Source organism: Prionailurus viverrinus, chromosome C1, assembly GCF_022837055.1.
Source record: "Prionailurus viverrinus isolate Anna chromosome C1, UM_Priviv_1.0, whole genome shotgun sequence".
NCBI classification, from domain to species: Eukaryota; Metazoa; Chordata; class Mammalia; order Carnivora; family Felidae; genus Prionailurus; species Prionailurus viverrinus.
This window is the reverse complement of record NC_062568.1, coordinates 158722171-158739375: the sequence shown is the minus strand read 5'-3', so window position 1 is coordinate 158739375 and position 17205 is coordinate 158722171. Positions and strand designations below refer to the sequence as shown.

Below are 17205 nucleotides of genomic sequence, written 5' to 3'. Positions count from 1 at the left end.
AAAAATGGAGATTCAGAGGTGCTGAATGCCTTGCGTTGGCTCACACAGCTAGTAATTGGTGGAGCTGGAACTGAAACCTAGATCATCTGAGTTCAGATTCCACTCTTGTTCCATTGGATGTAATTGAGTTTTCTACTGCTGGAAGTTTCATTTTGAAACAAGAAAGGAAAATCAATGTGTCTTTAAGAATTAGCTTTAAAAAATATTAACTGATTTTTTCCCCCTAAATGGTGGGTTTTGGTGGAGGCACAAAAATATGCAGTGCAGCAGATGAGAAGATATAAATAAGTCATTCGGATGTAACCTGCTGCTACAGGAGCCATAAGGTCCAGGCACAAAGATCCAGCGACCTTGTTTGAGACTACACAGTAAATGGATGTGTTTCTTTACAGAATATGAGTGTATCTGAGGCAAGAGGGAAAATCCTCCACTATCTAGTGACCTTGCAGGAGGTGGCAGGGGGGAAAGTCACAATGCAGAACATCACAGAACACACCTCCTGGACCTGGATCATTCCCAGAACTGGAAACTGGGCTGCAACTGTGTCTGCAACCAACTCAAAAGGCAGTTCCCCGCCTACTCGTATTAACATAACGGACCTGTGTGAGGCAGGTAAGTACCAAGTTTCCTTCAATTATTGCCTGTGGGAAACTGTATCTTACTTACCTCATATCTCCCACCGGCTCAGCCCAGGGCCTGACATGAGTAACACAGGAGTTTGGAGCTAACAGCCTTCAGAGGCTCTTTTGCACCTGGCCTTGGACAAGTGAATTAACATGTCTGAACTTCAGTTTCCCCCTCTCCAAAGTAGGGATTATATTATCTGTCTTGCAGCTCATTGTCAGATTAAATAAAGACTAATCTATAGTAGGTGCTTAACAAATGTTAGGAAATATTAGTTACATTAAATTGAACACTAATATTTGGTTAATTTTTCTAGGAGCAAGAATAGCATGTGTTGTCAAGTTCTAGAAAAAAATATTCTACACTTAAGCATATTTTAAAACCAATAGTGTTGAAATTCTGGCTGTACTGAAATCATAGTAAAATTTTTCTGTACTATAGCTCTTTATTACACAAATTTAGATATGTACCAATTATCTATATTGAAAATCTCCTGACTAGCTATACACATTTTACAGTTGCATGCTCTGAAAACTAATTTCTCAAGATAAAAGCCTATGATTAGTCAATAAAATGGATATAAATGCTGTTTCTCAAATCTGTATTATAAATAGATTCCATGTCAAGATCACTGGCCTAACTTTTCCAAAAATGCCTAATAAAACTATAATTAAATCCTTTCTTAAAATCCAGTGGAACAATCTTATCTACATGTGAGTCTGGCAATCATCATTTGAAAGAAGTTTCTACTCAAACATGATTATTTTATATACACTGTTAAATCTTAGTTATATATCTTTTCAGTCATACAGCCATAAACATAGAGATAATAGAGTAGCTAAAAATAACTAGAAGAAAATACAAATAAATATTGATGTAACTTTGGGTTGGTATATGAGTTGGGAATTGCTCTTAGCAGTAAGGGGTTGCTCTTACCAGAGGTCTGACTAAAGTGTCTTTTATTAATTCTCTCACATATAAGAAGTTCAGAGGTAGACAGCTCAGGGCTGATGGGACAACTTGGTGATTCCAGGCTCCTTCTTTCTGTTCCCTCTGCCAAGTTGGCTTCCATCCTCAAGATGGAAGTGGTCCAAGATGCCTGCCAGAGCTCTAGCTACTTTCTTCTAGGAAAAGAAGGAAGAGAGGAGGGCCCTCACCCTGAGGAGCTTTGTTCCAGGTCACACAGCACACTTGGAGTCATTGACTCTGCCTGGTCACCTGGTCACAGGTGCAAAGGAGACTTAGAAATATACTCCAGGCAGCAGTGTTCCCTTGCTAAAGATGATGAGGAGAGAGTGTTTGGGAGAATGATAACTGGTAACTGATAACCTCTGACAAATGTGGGTAGGTATCTAAGGCAGAAACCCGAAGGAAAAGATGAATTAACTGTATGGAAAAAAAGCTCAAACTGTATGCATAGAAAAATAAAAATTTTTTAAACACCACAAAGCTTTAAAAATGTAGATAGCAATTTGGGGTACCTGGGTGGCTCAGTCAGTTAGGCGTCTGATTTAGGCTCAGGTCATGATCTCACTGCTCCTGAGTTTGAGCCCTGAGTCGGGCTCTGTGCTGACAGCTCAGAGCCTGGAGTCTGCTTCAGATTCTGTGTCTCCCTGTTTCTCTGCCCCTCCCCTTCTCATGCTCTCTCTCTCTCTCATAAATAAATCAACATTAAAAATTTTTTAAATAAATGAAATGTTTTAAAATGTAAATAGCAATTTAAGAAGTGTTTATATCACATTTTCAGCAAAAGGAGATTATCTATCTATTTTTTCAAATAAATAAGTGACCAGGGGATATGAACTGGCAACTCAAAAAATAAATAGAAAAGTAGCAATAAAGATGTGAAAATATGTTCAACCTAACTAGCAATCAATGACATGCAACTTTTGAAAAAACATGAGAAACCAAATCAGACTGAGAAAGAATAAGTAGAGTTAGTATAACCCATGTGGGGAGTGTGTGGGGAAGAGATACCCTTGTAGCCTGCTGGTGGGTATGTAAATTTGTACAACTTTCTGAAGACATTTGGCCATATGTAACAAACTTCAAATACTAATATATCTTTGACCAAAAAATTTTACCATTAGAAATGAATCCTCAGCAAATGGTAAGTGCTTAGAAGTGTAGGCACAAAGATGTTTGTGGAAAAAATTTTGAAATAGTGAAACACCACAAACAACCTAACTGTTAAATAATAGAGAATGGACTGGTTTAATGTATCATGACTCTCACCTGCCTAATCCCACACTAGCATTAAAGTGATATTCTAATTGTGCTTTTATTGACAAGCAAAAATGCACATAATAAGTAAAAAGGTAGACTTTTTGTAGTATGTATGGGATGATGCTATTTAAAATATGTGTTGGGGTGCCTGGGTGGCTCAGTCAGTTAAGCATCTGACTCTTGATTTCAGCTCAGGTCATGATCTCATGGTTCATGAGTTCAATTCCCACATCAGGCCCTTTACTAACAATGTGGAGCCTGCTTAAGATTGTCTCTCCCTGTCTCTCTGCCCAGGCCCCACTCACACTCTGTCTCTCTAAATAAATAAATGAAATAAAATAAAATAAAATAAAATAAAATAAAATAAAATAAAATAATATAATAAAATATGTATTAACGGGGTGCCTAGGTGACTCAGTTGGTTAAGCATCCAACTCTTGGTTTCGGCTCAGGTCATGATCTCACAATTGTGAGATTGAGCCCCAAGTTGGGTTCCTTGCTGGGCATGGAGCCTGCTTCAAACTCTCTCTTTCCATCTCCCCCACTTTCCCCACCCTTTCTCAAAAAAAAAAAAAAGAAAAAATGTATTTATATGACTACACATTTTTTGTATCTTAAAAAAAAATCTAGTAGAATGTATATGAAAATGTTAATAGAGGTCATGACTGCATCATAGGATTACAGGTGATTTTCCCTCTCTTTTGCTTTTTTTTATAAGTGTATTTATTTATTTTGAAAGAAAGAGAGAGAGAGAGTGAGCAGGGAAGGACAGAGAGAGAGAGGAGAATCCCAAGCAGGCTCTGAGCTATCAGCACAGAGAGCTTAACCTGGGGCTCGATCTCATGAACTAAGCTGAAACCAAAAGTTGAATGCTTAACCATCTGAGCCACCCAGGGACTCCCCACTTTTGCTTTCTGTATTTTTTTAAAAAATTTTCTCCAGTAAGTACTGCATATATAATTTTTAATATACCCTGTGGGGGTAATTGAACTCATACCACTATTTAGTATCCTGCTGTTGTTAAAATGTAATATGTCAGAACCTTCTTCAAATGCCACTGCAGTTGGGTCTTGAGGATATAATCTTGGTGAATTTTCTGGGCCTGTTCCAAGTGTTTTATTTATTTTTTTAATGTTTATTTAGAGAGAGGGAGAGAGGGAGAGAGGGCACACACTCAGAGGAGGGACAGAGAGAGAGAGGAAGAGAGAGAATACCAAACAGGCTCCATGCTGTCCGTGCTGTCAGTGCAGAGCCCAACGTGGGGCTCGATACCACAAAGCTGAGATCATGACCTGAGCCAAAAAAATCAAGAGTCTGACGCTTAACTGACTGGGTCACCCAGGCACTCCTACAGATGCTTTATTTAGATTTGGTAACAACTTCTCTAAATGACACATTCATTATGTTAGAGTTGGCCTCTACTTTATTCATTCAGCAGTCATTTATTGAGCATATACTACATAAGGCAGCTAGAATCCAGCAATAGGTAAAATATACTGTTGAGGTCCTCCAGTTATATTCAGTCATGGGGGGGGGGGCAAACAAAAACAAATAAACTCTGGTATAGTGAACAAATGCAAGATTAGATGGATGCACAGGGAGCTCTAGGAACAGAGAAAAGCTGAAGCATGGGCTTGAAGAGAATGCCAGGGAAGGAGGTAACATGTGACCCGAGCATGGAGAGCTCTGTGAGCCAGGTGTGGGAGTGGAGGTGTGTGGGTGTGTGGGTTTATTTTAAAGTGAGATCTCAGCAAGCTTGTAAGCTGAGAAAAAGACTTGGGTAGGGAAGAGTGTGAGGATTAAGGGGAGAGAGACCCTATTAATGGAATGAAGTCCCTGGGGAGGTGAAAGATGGTGGAAAGCAGTGACAAACAAAACACCTGTTTCTCTCCTCTCAGACTGGATAGGTGTTAAAAAAAGGATGAGGCTCCATACAGATGAACATGCAGGGGAAGTAAGATAGGACAGTACTTGAACTGAGCAATAGCGAAGAGAGTTCTGGTCCTGGAAATCTTGGAGTATCAAGGATCTATGCTTCTCCTAAGATGACACCTGAACCACCCAATACCCTGCACGTCCCAGGTGACATAGAGGACACACTGGCAAATTACATGGTCCCACCCTTGAGCGCTCTTGTCTCACACATATTCTGAATGATCTGTAGGGATAACGTACTATGATTTTGTCTCCCTTTCTTTCAGTGTATGTTAATGTATACTCCTCACATACAGAGCTTTCCTTTTAGGAAAAGAAAAATAATACCCCCCACAGGCAGAATTATGTTGATTTTGAGAAAGTAGGGAAAACTTTGTTGTAAAAAAAAAAAACACCTGCCACAGCATTGCCTATAAAGAAGCACAAGAGTGATTTTGTTGGTTTACGATGAAAATTGAATGTGTGCTAAACCCATCAGTCAGCAAGTAAAAACATATTTAATATTTCAGACCAGTCCCTGTACTCAAGAATTCTCAAAACTATGGGAAAAGTCAGAAGCCAGTACAGGGGTGCCTGAGTGGCTCAGTCAGTTGAGTGTCTGACTCTTGATTTCAGCTCAGGTCATGATCTCACAGTTCGTGAGTTTGAGTCCCGCATTGAATTCTGTTCTGAAAGTGGAGCCTGACTAAAATTCTTTCTCTCCCACTCCCTCTGCCCCTCCCCTGCTCTTATATGCTTTCTAAATAAATAGACAAATAAATAAAAAGTTTTTAACAGAAGCCAGTACAGTCATAAACAGAGATCCATTCAGATGTCAGAGACTGAGGCCCCAGGAGGTGAAATAACCTAGCCAAGATCACCAGATCCAATTAGTGGCAGAACTGGACTGGAAAACAAGGCCACCTGTCTCTTAGATGGGTACTTACTGCAAATACCTTATGAACCTTATAACTCTGTTCAGAAGCTCTCAGGGAAAAAGGAGATGGGAAGTTGAATGATTGAGGCTAAAGGAATAATTCTGAAAGGTGATAGAAAGAAGGTGAGTTGTTATCAGAGTTCTGAAGGAGAGAACATGCCCTGACAAACATCATGGGAAGGAAATTCAGGCTGGTTCCTGGCAAATATGATGAGTCAGGCAGAGCAATGCCAAGTTGATTTGCCTAGCAAATTCCAGAGAAAGCAGTGGTCAGAAGGGGTCTCTGGCTATTTTAGTCCATCACCTGGCAAAGGTACTGGAACCTACAGGTGCTCAATAAATATTTACCAAATGAATGCATTTCATTCTCAAAAAAAAAAAAATCATGTGGCATAGCCAGGACATTGATAACAAGGCAAATGAATATAAGGAAACCCCTAGTGGGAAGTTCCAGTCCCTGACAAGATAGCCAATACACAGGTTATAGGCCCTCACGACCAAGCACAGTACTGAGGATGCCATTGGAGGGACAGGATAGATGGCGGAGTGCAGTGGGGAATAGTGTTGAAAGGGAGTGCTGAAGTAGCATTTTCTGGTTTCACTCCTTCTTATCACTCATATTGCCCTGATATGATCATTGCTTAGACATTTCTACTATGGAGCAGGGAAGTCCAGAGAGCAGAACAGGGTAACTTCAGAGAAGCCCCAGCACCTGGCTGTGGAGGGGAGCTTAGAGCAAAGACTGCTTCTGAGCTGGCTGGTCCTTGAGATTTCTCCTGCCATCTACCCCATGGACCTGGCAATTACAAAAGAGAGTAACAGTCCCAATCCCCCATGCAGAGCAGTGCCAGCCATTAAGACATGAGTACTGGGTTCTGGAGGTACTAAGTATACCTCAGGGGAACCTGAGGACAGGTAGAACACAAGCTAAATCACTGTAGACTCTCTGGCCTGGAACTTTCCACCCTGAAAAGCTCCTCCTCGCCACCTGAACTTACTTGGAGAAGCACAAACTACAGTGAAGCTTTCATTATCTCCCAACAGAAAGATAAAGGCCAAGGCTGCAACAGCAACCCAAGAAAATAAGACATCCCAAAGGAGAAAATTAGGAGAAATCTGAGGGGCACAAGTTCCGGGAAAGAAAGGGAACAAAGGGAACAACATGTACCATAGAAAATCTCACTAATGCCACAGAAAGAACAAGAGTTGAGAATAAGCATAACAAATATCCTTAGAAAGATTAGAGAGGCTGGTAGAAACATGAATCAGTCAAGTCAGGTGGTTATGAAGAAGCCCCAAATGAAGAGAGTCGGTATGGAAAGTTTAATTGTTGAAATAACACAGCCAATGCGTTGAATCGCAGAAAGGACTCAAGACCGAGCGAGTGGAAGTTTGGGTGAGAGACTTCCAAAAGGCATCAAAAGCCAGGAAAGAAGTTGAAAAATGAGAAAACTTAAAAGACTGAAAGAAGAGAAAGAGAAATTATGACAACTACTTAAAAGGAGTCCCAGGCAGAGAAAAAACTAAATGAAGGGGAAAAAATACTTGAAAATATTTATTAAAAAATCTTACTGCGCGTACTGCTCTAGTACAGGACGTCAGTAGTGGGGCAGGCTATGCATATGTGGGGTCGGGGTACACAGAAAGGCTCTGCACCTTCCCCTCATGCTGCTGTGAACTTAAAGCTTCTCTAAAAAATCAAATCTGTGAAAAAAAAAATTAGTAGAAGGTGGAGGATAGAGAGGTCAAAAAAAAAAAAAGAAAATAGTGCAGAATGATCAACAGATTGATCCCAAGAATGTAAAGATGGATAAATATCAGAAAAATGTATTAATGTAATTCATCACAATAATAAAAAAGAGAAAGGGGTATGTTTTTAACAGATACAGAAAAGTATTTGGTGAAAAATATTTTTAATAATATTTTACAAAAATAAACCTAATTGGAAACTATGAAGAAACTAAAATGTTTTAGGTTTTTAAAGACTTGCTACCAAAAACCTTCAGCAAATATCATCTTAATAAAGATGTATAGGCACAGTCTCCTTAAAATTTGCAACAATGAAAACATAAAAGGAAATAAGAGATTTAAAGATTGAAAGGAGGTGATTTTTTTTTTTTTGGAAAAAAAATTTTATGCTTATTTCTGATAGAGTGCAAGTGGGTGAGGGGTAGAGACAGAGAAAGAGAGAGAGACAGAATCTGAAGCAGGCTCCGGGCTCTGAGCTGTCAGAGCAGAGCCCAGTGTAGGACTCAAACTCATGAACCGTGAGGTCATGACCTGAGCCAAAGTCGGATGCTCAACCAAATGAGCCATCCAGGTGCCCCGGAAGGAGGGGATGCCTAAGTGTGCAGCTAATAAGATTACTAAGTGGAAAGTTCAACAAAGGCAACAGACAAATTATTAGAACTAATTAGAAACTTTAGCAGTTTACCAGAAATAAGAATGACACACACAAATGGTAGAAAAAGCATTAGAAAATAAGATGTTATTTAAATAGCAGAATACATGTATAAAGTGTCTAGGAATTAGCCTGTAACAAGGAATGCATAAAAACCTTAAGAAGCTATTTTTAAAACTCCATTGAAAGATATAAAAGAGGATCTGGGGCGCCTGGGTGGCTCGGTCAGTTAAGCGTCTGACTTTGGCTCAGGTCATGATCTTGCAGTTTGCGAGTTCAAGCTCCATGTCAGGCTCTGTGCTGACAGCTCAGAGCCTGGAACCTGCTTTGGATTCTGTGTCTCCCTCTCTCTGCTCCTCCCCTGCTCATGCGCTCTCTCTCTCTCTCTCTCTCTCTCTCTCTCTCTCTCTATCAGAAATAAACTTAAAAAAATTTATTTTACAAAGATATAAAAGAGGATCTGAAAAATTTCAATTAAACAGCATATTTATGAATGGAACAAATTAACACTGGAACACCATCATTTCACCTTGAATTAAACTATAAATTTAACTTAATTCCAATAAAACATAACAGCTGGAATTTCTGGGGACCCTGATAAACTGATTCAAAAGCTATATGGAAGAATAAAGTGTCATAAATATCCTGGACCACTTTGGAAAATGAAGGGCAAAATGAGGAGGGGAATTTACCAACCAAATAGACATCACAAAGCCTAGTAGTATGAGCAGTGTGTTCTCGCAAAGAAGCTGACCCCAGACATAGACCCGTTAAATATATGGAACTTGGTGTATGGAACTTAGGGATAGTATCCATTAAATACATGGAACTTAGGGATAGTATCACATTTGGAAAAATTGACTCGAAGTGTGGAAAATATAATAAAATCTATTCCCCTTAATAATTGTATTCCCTTAGCTAGATTTGGATTAAAAACTTAAATGTGGCAGGTAAAAACCAGAAGCCAAGAGGAGAAAATGTAATTGAGTATCTTCATGATCCCAAGATGGAAGGATTTCATAAACAAGACTCAAAATGCACAAGCCAGGGGCACCTGGGTTGCTCAATAGATTAAGCATCTGACTCTTGATTTTGGCTCAGGTCATGATCTCCCCATGTCAGGATTCTCCCTCCCTCTCTCTCTGCCCCTTCCCCATTCATGAGCACACTCTCTCCCTCTTTCTTTCTCTCAGAAATAAACACTTTTTTAAAAAACTGCACAAGCCATAGATAAATTTACCTAAATCAAAGTAAATATTTATGTGCAAACATATCATAAAGTTATCAGACTTAAAAAAAGCTGAAATATAATATTTCTAGTGTTGAAAGCTGACAAATGATTGATATCTAGAATATAAAACCTATTTCTGTAAATCAGAGAAAAGACAGGAAACTCAACAGAAAAAATGAGTTAAGTATATGAGCAGGGAGTTCACAGAGGGGGAAGTCAGAATGCTAGTAACATATGAAGAAAAGCTCAGCATCATAAGAAATCAGAAAGCAAAAACAAAACCGTAGTTAAAAACTGCTTTGCATCTACCAGATTGGCAAAAATTAGAAAGTCAGAGATACCAAGTATTGGTGGGGAAATAAGAATCCTTACGCTTTGCTTTTGTTTAAAAAAATTTTTTTTAATGTTTATTTTTGAAGGAGAGAGAGACAGAGTATGATTGGCGGCGGGGAGGGGGGGTGGCGTCCAGAGAGAGAAAGGGAGACACAGAATCTGAATCAGGCTCCAGGCTCTGAGCTGTCAGCACAGAGCCCAACGCAGGGCTCGAACCCACAATCTGCAAGATCATGACCTGAGCCCAAGTCAAAGCTCAACTGACTGAGCCACCCAGGCGCCCCTCCTTATGCTTTTCCTGTTGGAGTGTCAACTGATTGGCTATTTTAGAGATCACTCTGGCTGTGTTTAATGAAATAATACATGTATTTATACTTGAGCAGCTCTGTGCAGATATATCCAGAGACACTCTTGGGACAGGGACACATGAGAATATGGAAGAGAATGTTCATTGCATCCTTGTTTGTGTTAGCAAACAGCTGGAAGGAACTGCCTGATTGTCACTTGGACAGAAAAAGATTTGAGGTAGCAGTCAGAAGGAATAAGCTGGATTTACATATAGCAGCAGGATGGACATATCCCAGAAATATAATATTAAATGGGAAAGAAAAAGTAAGAAAAAGCATTATATTTACTCCCAGCACATTTCATGAAAATACAAAGCACAAACACAAAGCAACACTAATTTTCAAGGATACGTAGATATCTAAATAAACATATGGGAGGTAGATTAGAAGGATGCATATTATATTCATTACAGCAGGTACCTTTGGGGAATGGAAGATGAAGAGGAAAATAATAACTACACAGGGTCCTTGCACTGATGCCAATTCAGATTTGTTGAAAACAAATATGAAGTCCTTTTTTTTTTAAATAAAGTTCATTTTATTTATTTATTCTGAGGCGAAGGAAATGGGGGAAGGCAGAGAGAGGGGGAGAGAATCCCAACCAGACTCCTAACTGTCAGTGCAGAGCCCGACACAGGGCTTGAACCCACGAACTGTGTAATTATGACCTGAACTAAAATCAAGAGTTGGACGCTTAATCAACTGAGCCACCCAGGCACCCCCCCCCCCGCCCCCCACTGCCAAATCTGAAGTTCTTAAAAAGAAATTGTTTTTTTGGAAAACTTTGCTGGGATGAGTTGTTTTTTATATCTTTATCCACCTGTGAATTTGTTTTTGTCCTTCCCCCTTTTCCCCATTAAGAGTTGTTGGCTCCTCGTCAGGTCTCTGCAAACTCAGAGGGCGTGGACAACATGATGGTGACCTGGGAGCCCCCTGGGAAAGCCGCCCCTGCTGTCCAGGAGTATGTGGTGGAATGGAGGGAGCCCCATTCCGGGAGTGACACGCAGCCCCCTCTAAACTGGCTGCGGAGCCCCCCCTACAATGTGTCTGCTTTGATTCCAGGTATTTAATTGTTCACCTTCCTTTTGGAGAGTTACTAAGCTCACATTTTTTGGAGGAAGTCACAGGTGGGAACCCAGAACCTTCTTCAGTTTACAGGTGGCTGCATAAGAGGAATAGTAATGACCTAGGGTCCTTCAGGACAGCACCTCAGAGTATACCACTGCAGGCATAGAATACCAACTGATTGACTAAAATCTCTAGTGTTTATGGAAAATTCATGTGCCTGGCACAGAGCCGTATATGCCAAATGCATCATTGAACCAAACAAACATGGCTGAGAGCTAAGTAGTAATCGATCAGTGTGATGGGCACCTTTCACTTAGGAGTTTAGGTAATTCTCAGAACAATCTTATGTAGCAACTACTGTAGTCATTGTACAGATGAGGAAACCAGGAGATCTTTCGTTACCAATTCTGCATAGTATTTGTGTGATAATGAATCCAGAATTATCTATGTGATAATTAGCATCTCTAGACCCCAAATCCAAATACGTCAGTAGTTACAATCAAGTGATAGAAGGCATCTGAAAAATATATTAAAATGATTGGACAGAACTTAGTCAATGTCACTTTTAGGAATAAGTTCAGCAGAGTAGCTGAAAGTCCAGGTTCTGTGGGTTTAAATCCTGGCTCTGTCACTAGGCTGTGTGACCTAGGGCAAGTTATTTAACTTCTCTTTATCTCAGTTTCTTTATCTGCAAAATGGGCAAAATAATATTGCCTACCCCATTGGGCTATTGTGAGGACTAACTGAATTGATGTAGAGAAAACATTTTGAATAGTGCCTAACACATTTTAAGTAGCTGTCATTGTTGTTATTATATGTGACAGGGCTAACATTCTTACAGGCTTGCAAGCTCTAAATTCTATAATATTTTTGTTACACCATGGCAATCATTACACCTGTCCAGGAGGATATACATGCCCTGCTTACAGAGACAAGACAGATGAAATAAGCAGAGCAGAACATGTGACAACACGTGAGCTAGTCATTAACTGTGTGCCTCTTTTATACTGTAGCTGCTCAGATTTCTAGTGGGTTGCATTCGGTTTTAATCACTACACTTAAAGTCAATGTTGTCTAGATAACCCAGGGAACATCAAAGGAAGATGAGAACAAGTCATTGGAGGTCTGGAACTTTTAATGTGGGAACTATTTAGCCTGTAGAAGAGAATTCTAGATGGGGGTGGGAGGTTTGATGGCTGTTGCTGGCTTTGATGTATACATGAGAAAGAGTATGTGTCCTTTGTTGCTCTGGAGAACACAACTAAATCCTCTATGTGGAAATTATAAGGCAGATGTTAGCTCAATTTTGAGAAAGAAATTTCCTTACACATGATGGTCTCTAATAAGACAATTGATTGGCCCTCAGAGTGGTGCATTACCTGTCACTAGAATTGTTGAAATAGGACCAACTTCCCTTTAGGGCTGTTATGCCCATCAAATCAAATGTAACAGTGTAACTCTAAACTGCTACGAAATTGTAAACGCTTATTATAAACTATATTAGGATTTACCTCTGTGGGATACTTTGAGCCCTGTGGTCCCTACAGTTTCTTCCTTTTAGAAATTCTATAATATTACCCAAATACCATAAAAGAGATGACAGGAGAGAATGTTTTTCATATTTAAGATATTAAATTATTTTTAAGCACTTTATAAATACTCATTTGAATGAAATCAGTATGATATTGGGTGAAATAATTTTACTAATTAAAGTTGTTCCCCTGCTTGAAAATATTTGGTTAGCTATTAGTGTTGATGTTACATTCTGGAAATAAACACTTAACAAATTAAGTAATTCATACTTATGAATTCAATATGGCGCTCTCCAGTCAGTAAGGTGACTCATTGCCTTCGGATCCTTACCAGCCTTTTCTCATCATCTGGCTAGGGCAGAGTTGGGTGTTTTGGAATATATCCTGAAGGTCAGAATACCATCCGGCTCCTAGATTATAGGTTTATAGGCCCAGGCTAGAGACTATCAGCCCTGTCTTGTGTGGGTAAAAATGGTTCTGACCATATAGATCCACTTCTTATATAAATATGTAGATATCTATCTGTAGATGTCTAGAAATACCTTCCCTGATGCCTAGGCTATTTGGGTCCCTCTTCTGCATGCTTCCACTGGACTTCCTCTATGATCATTCTTCATTACTGATCATTTAATGTTTGTCTTCTCCCAAATTTAATAGGTGAAATTAGCTTTCTGCAAAAAATCCACCATAGCTATAGTTTAAAAACATGGAACAGAGCCTTTGTCCAAGGGTGCCAGGTATATATGTATGCACGGGAGTAGTGGGAAATAGGCCTGGAAGTTGGGGCCAGACTATAGAAAGAAATAAAAAAACTTAGGAATGTGGACTTTGTGCACTGGACGGCAAAACTAAGGAATTTGGAGCTAATGATTAGGGTGTGTTTGTGTAAGAATTAGCCAATAAAGCAGGGGTCCTTAAGGTCAGAACCAGGGAACAAGCTTATTGGGGCTCTCCTCTGCATGCAAAGGGAAAAGTCAACTAAGTTATGGATCCACATTTTCTTCCCTCCTCCACTAAGGGTGGGCTATTCACAAAAAGAAGCCACAGCTTCTGATGCAGCAGTCCCAAAGCCTCTGAACTCACATTTTGCACGGCAAAATGCAGTGATACTATTTGCCTAATGAGCTCGTCTGGAATTCCCACAGCTATACACAGGCACAGTGGTTGGCCGGATGCTTCCAGGACCAGCGACAGCAGCCAGGCCCTAGCCCCTCCCAGATGAAATATGATTCCTTATTCCTTGTTGCCCTTTTGGCTCCTGGGTCTGCATGCCACTGTGAAGAAGCTTTGGATGACTGGACTAAGCTCACTGTGGCCTTTTCTGTGTATCACCTGGTACATGAATATGAATGGGAACTCACCATGGCATGAGTTCGGATCTCCTTGTGGTCTCTTCCAACAGTATTGGTTACACATCTGAGGTTTCTGTAGGGCACTTGCTGGAATGTTTAAGGAACAATGGATTTTCATATAAAACACACCTTATTTAGTAAATTATTCTGCGATACAAAATTCCTCTTCCCCCAAAATAAAATGTTAAAATTGTCAGTGTAGGGGATCAGATCTGCATTAAACAATATGGGAGACAGCCCTACTCTGACCACATAATCCTATCATTGCCTAGTAGGGATTCGCTCTCTTTTCCCTTTAAATTTCCATTGGGAATTTAAAGATATGTCCTTGGCAGTGTCTATGAGAAGGGCCTTTTCTTTACAGGAAGTAGAATCTAAAATTCATGGAAATAAGGAATTTTGACGGGAAAGAGCAACTCGCCAGCAAACTTCATGACTCACAGAAAATTGCAAAGTGTGGCATTTTAAAAGCTAGGAAGGGGCAGTAACATTCCTAGGTATCCTCCTCATCTCCAGGCTGTCAAGCAAGTGAAATGTGACTGGAGCATAGAGGGGGAGGCGGGGGGGGGGGGGGGGGGGGAGGAGGGGAAGGAACAAGGGGTTGGATTACACTGAGCATGCCCTGGTTAGAATGTGCCATCCCGCTGCCCTGTCAGATCCCCAAAAGCGTCTGTGGAGTTAGAAGAGGGTTCAGGTTCAAAACAACAGTCGCACTTCTCTGCAAATAGCAAATGATTTGCTTGTAGAAGTCAGTGGGTTTTGCGGGTTTTTTTTTGTTTTGTTTTTTGGTTTTTTTCCTTGTGAGTTTTGTTTCAAAAGCAGTCTCTGTAGTTATATTTAAATCTTTGTTGGAAATGGAATAGCTTTTGTCTCCTTAATCATGTTGATCCCGGAAAGAAGCTTCAGGTCTGCCTGTTGGCTCACCTTGAGGTGAACTTGAGAGGTAGGAGCAGTTGCTTCCAGAAGCCAGCAACTTGGCAAACAGGATGCTGAGATTTTGTGACTTAGGTCATCCCTTCACCCTCAGTCCAGAAATTTTTAAATGTCTCCCTTTAGTGACTCACATGTGATGCCAAACCTGTTGTAAGAACTCCCTTTTCCTTGCAGGGAACATAAAACCCTACAGCTGTTATGAAATCTGCGTGTGTGCACTGTCGGGGGACCAGAGAGGATGCAGCTCCATCCGGAGTAACTCTAAGCACAAAGGTGAGCCTTGGAACCTTTTGCCGAATTTTACTTTAGTTCAATAGTTTGGATTTAAAGGGTGACAAAAGCTTTCTGTGTTCTACTTTGCAGCACCACTGAGTGGCCCCCACATTAATGCCATCTCAGAGGAAAAGGGGAACATTGTGATTTCATGGAACGAAATTCCAGCCCAGGAGCAAATGGGTTGCATCCTCCATTACAGGATATACTGGAAGGAACAGGACTCTAATTCCCAGCCTCAACTTTGTGGTATGTGTGAGGCACAAATGCAGTGGGGCCTTTCTTATTTAGATGTTGGGAAAACACAAGTATGCGCATGTGCATACATACACACAGGTGCTAACACTGTGACTGGCACATAGTAGGTGCTCAGTAAATATTTGTGAAATTAATTGAGTGAAAAAAAATGGAACATATCTAAACACACACGTACACAGAGTTACTGACTATATGTTATGTGCCAAGCAAATTGAAGAAATGAAGGTAATGGACTAGGCTCTCAAGGAGCTACTCACATGGGGAGATATTTCAAAAAGCAGTAACAGCTGGGGTGCCTGGGTGGCTCAGTTTGTTAAGTGTCCAACTTCAGCTCAGGTCATGATCTCATGGTTTGTGGGTTCAAGCCCCACGTCGGGCTCTATGCTGACAGCTCAGAGCCTGGACCCAGCTTCAGATTCTGTGTCTCCCTCTCTCTCTGCTCCTCCCCCACTCGTGCTCTGTCTCTCTCAAAAATGTATCAGTGTTAAAAAAATTTAAAAAGAAAAAGCAGTAACAGCACATCAGTACTATTATATAGACCCTTGAGGTGTGTAAGGGATGAGTTAGAACTTCTGAATCCCCCACATTTGCAAACACTATCATAGCATATTATTTTCTCCTTAAAATGGGTAAAATACAATACAGTTATGTAGCTTCTTATGACCCATAATTATTCTATAACTATAAAAATCTAAAGCAATTAAATTCTGGCTAGAACATTATCTCAAATGATTTCATCTCTCATTTATGTAGCAGCTCCAAGTCACTTGCCAGATATGATGTTCTAATCTTTGATTTACTCAGAGTTGTTACGGGTTTTTTTCCTGGCTTGACCTTCTTTTTATTTCATAAGCAACTGGCTTTCTTTCAGGAGCATTTATCATAAAGAAGCAACATTTTTTAACTAACTTGAGAATAAAGAGAAATAAGGAAGCAATATTTTTATTCCTTCATGAGAGCTGTTAGGTCCAGAAAGAATGTAACCTGAGATGTGGGTGCCAGAGAGCTGCCTGCAAGATTGATTTTTACCTGGAAAACTTTAGATGTTGGTCCTTTCTCTTGACCTTAGAAAATCTTCAGTATTGCTTTTCTGAAAGTTATGACTTTTAATGCTAGTTAATTTTTATTATGTAAATGCAACTTGCACATAGTAAAAGCACCTAAATAGTTCAGAAAGATACAAAAATGTAAATTATCCCTTCCTCCATACTTAGGCTGTTAGCAGTTCTTTACATGCTCTTCCAGAAAAAAACAAAACAAAACAGAAAAATTAATGCATATATTTAGGGTAATCATCTGCATTCTGATCTACACTTTGCTTTTACCTCTTAATAATACAGGCTGGACCTCTTTCTGCATCAGTCCATATGGATTTGCCTCATTCTTTTTGAACAGCACTATAGAATTCCATTATAAGGCCTCACAATCTGTCAATTAATCCACCACTGATGAACAGCACATATCTTTGAACAGAACCACTTTGGGCCCGTCAGGGTCAGTTATTTCTGAAATGCACCCCAGAACATGACGAATTGATTGACCGCTTCCTGGGCCATTTGGACACCCCCCACTTTGAATTTTAGCAGAATTGAAACCAAGATGTCTGTTTACAATCAACATGGTCAGTTGGTTCTTAGAGCTGCTCTTGTACATGTTGAAGAAACTACGTATCTTATTTTACCACAAATCTGATGAATCTGAAGTTTATATAAGGGCATTTTATTTTTTTTTTTTTAATTTTTTTTTTTTTCAACGTTTATTTATTTTTGGGACAGA

The 17205-nt window shown here is 39.9% G+C and overlaps 1 protein-coding gene across 1 annotated transcript in view; it reads left to right on the top strand.

Moving 5' to 3' along the window:
* IL12RB2 (interleukin 12 receptor subunit beta 2) overlaps positions 1 to 17205 on the top strand; it is a 77848-nt gene that overhangs the window by 46002 nt on the left and 14641 nt on the right. The window contains exons 9-12 of the mRNA XM_047869312.1: positions 393 to 612; positions 10875 to 11075; positions 15073 to 15171; positions 15262 to 15420. Of these exons, the coding sequence (XP_047725268.1) occupies positions 393 to 612; positions 10875 to 11075; positions 15073 to 15171; positions 15262 to 15420 (679 nt within the window). The remainder of the gene's footprint in view (positions 1 to 392; positions 613 to 10874; positions 11076 to 15072; positions 15172 to 15261; positions 15421 to 17205) is intronic.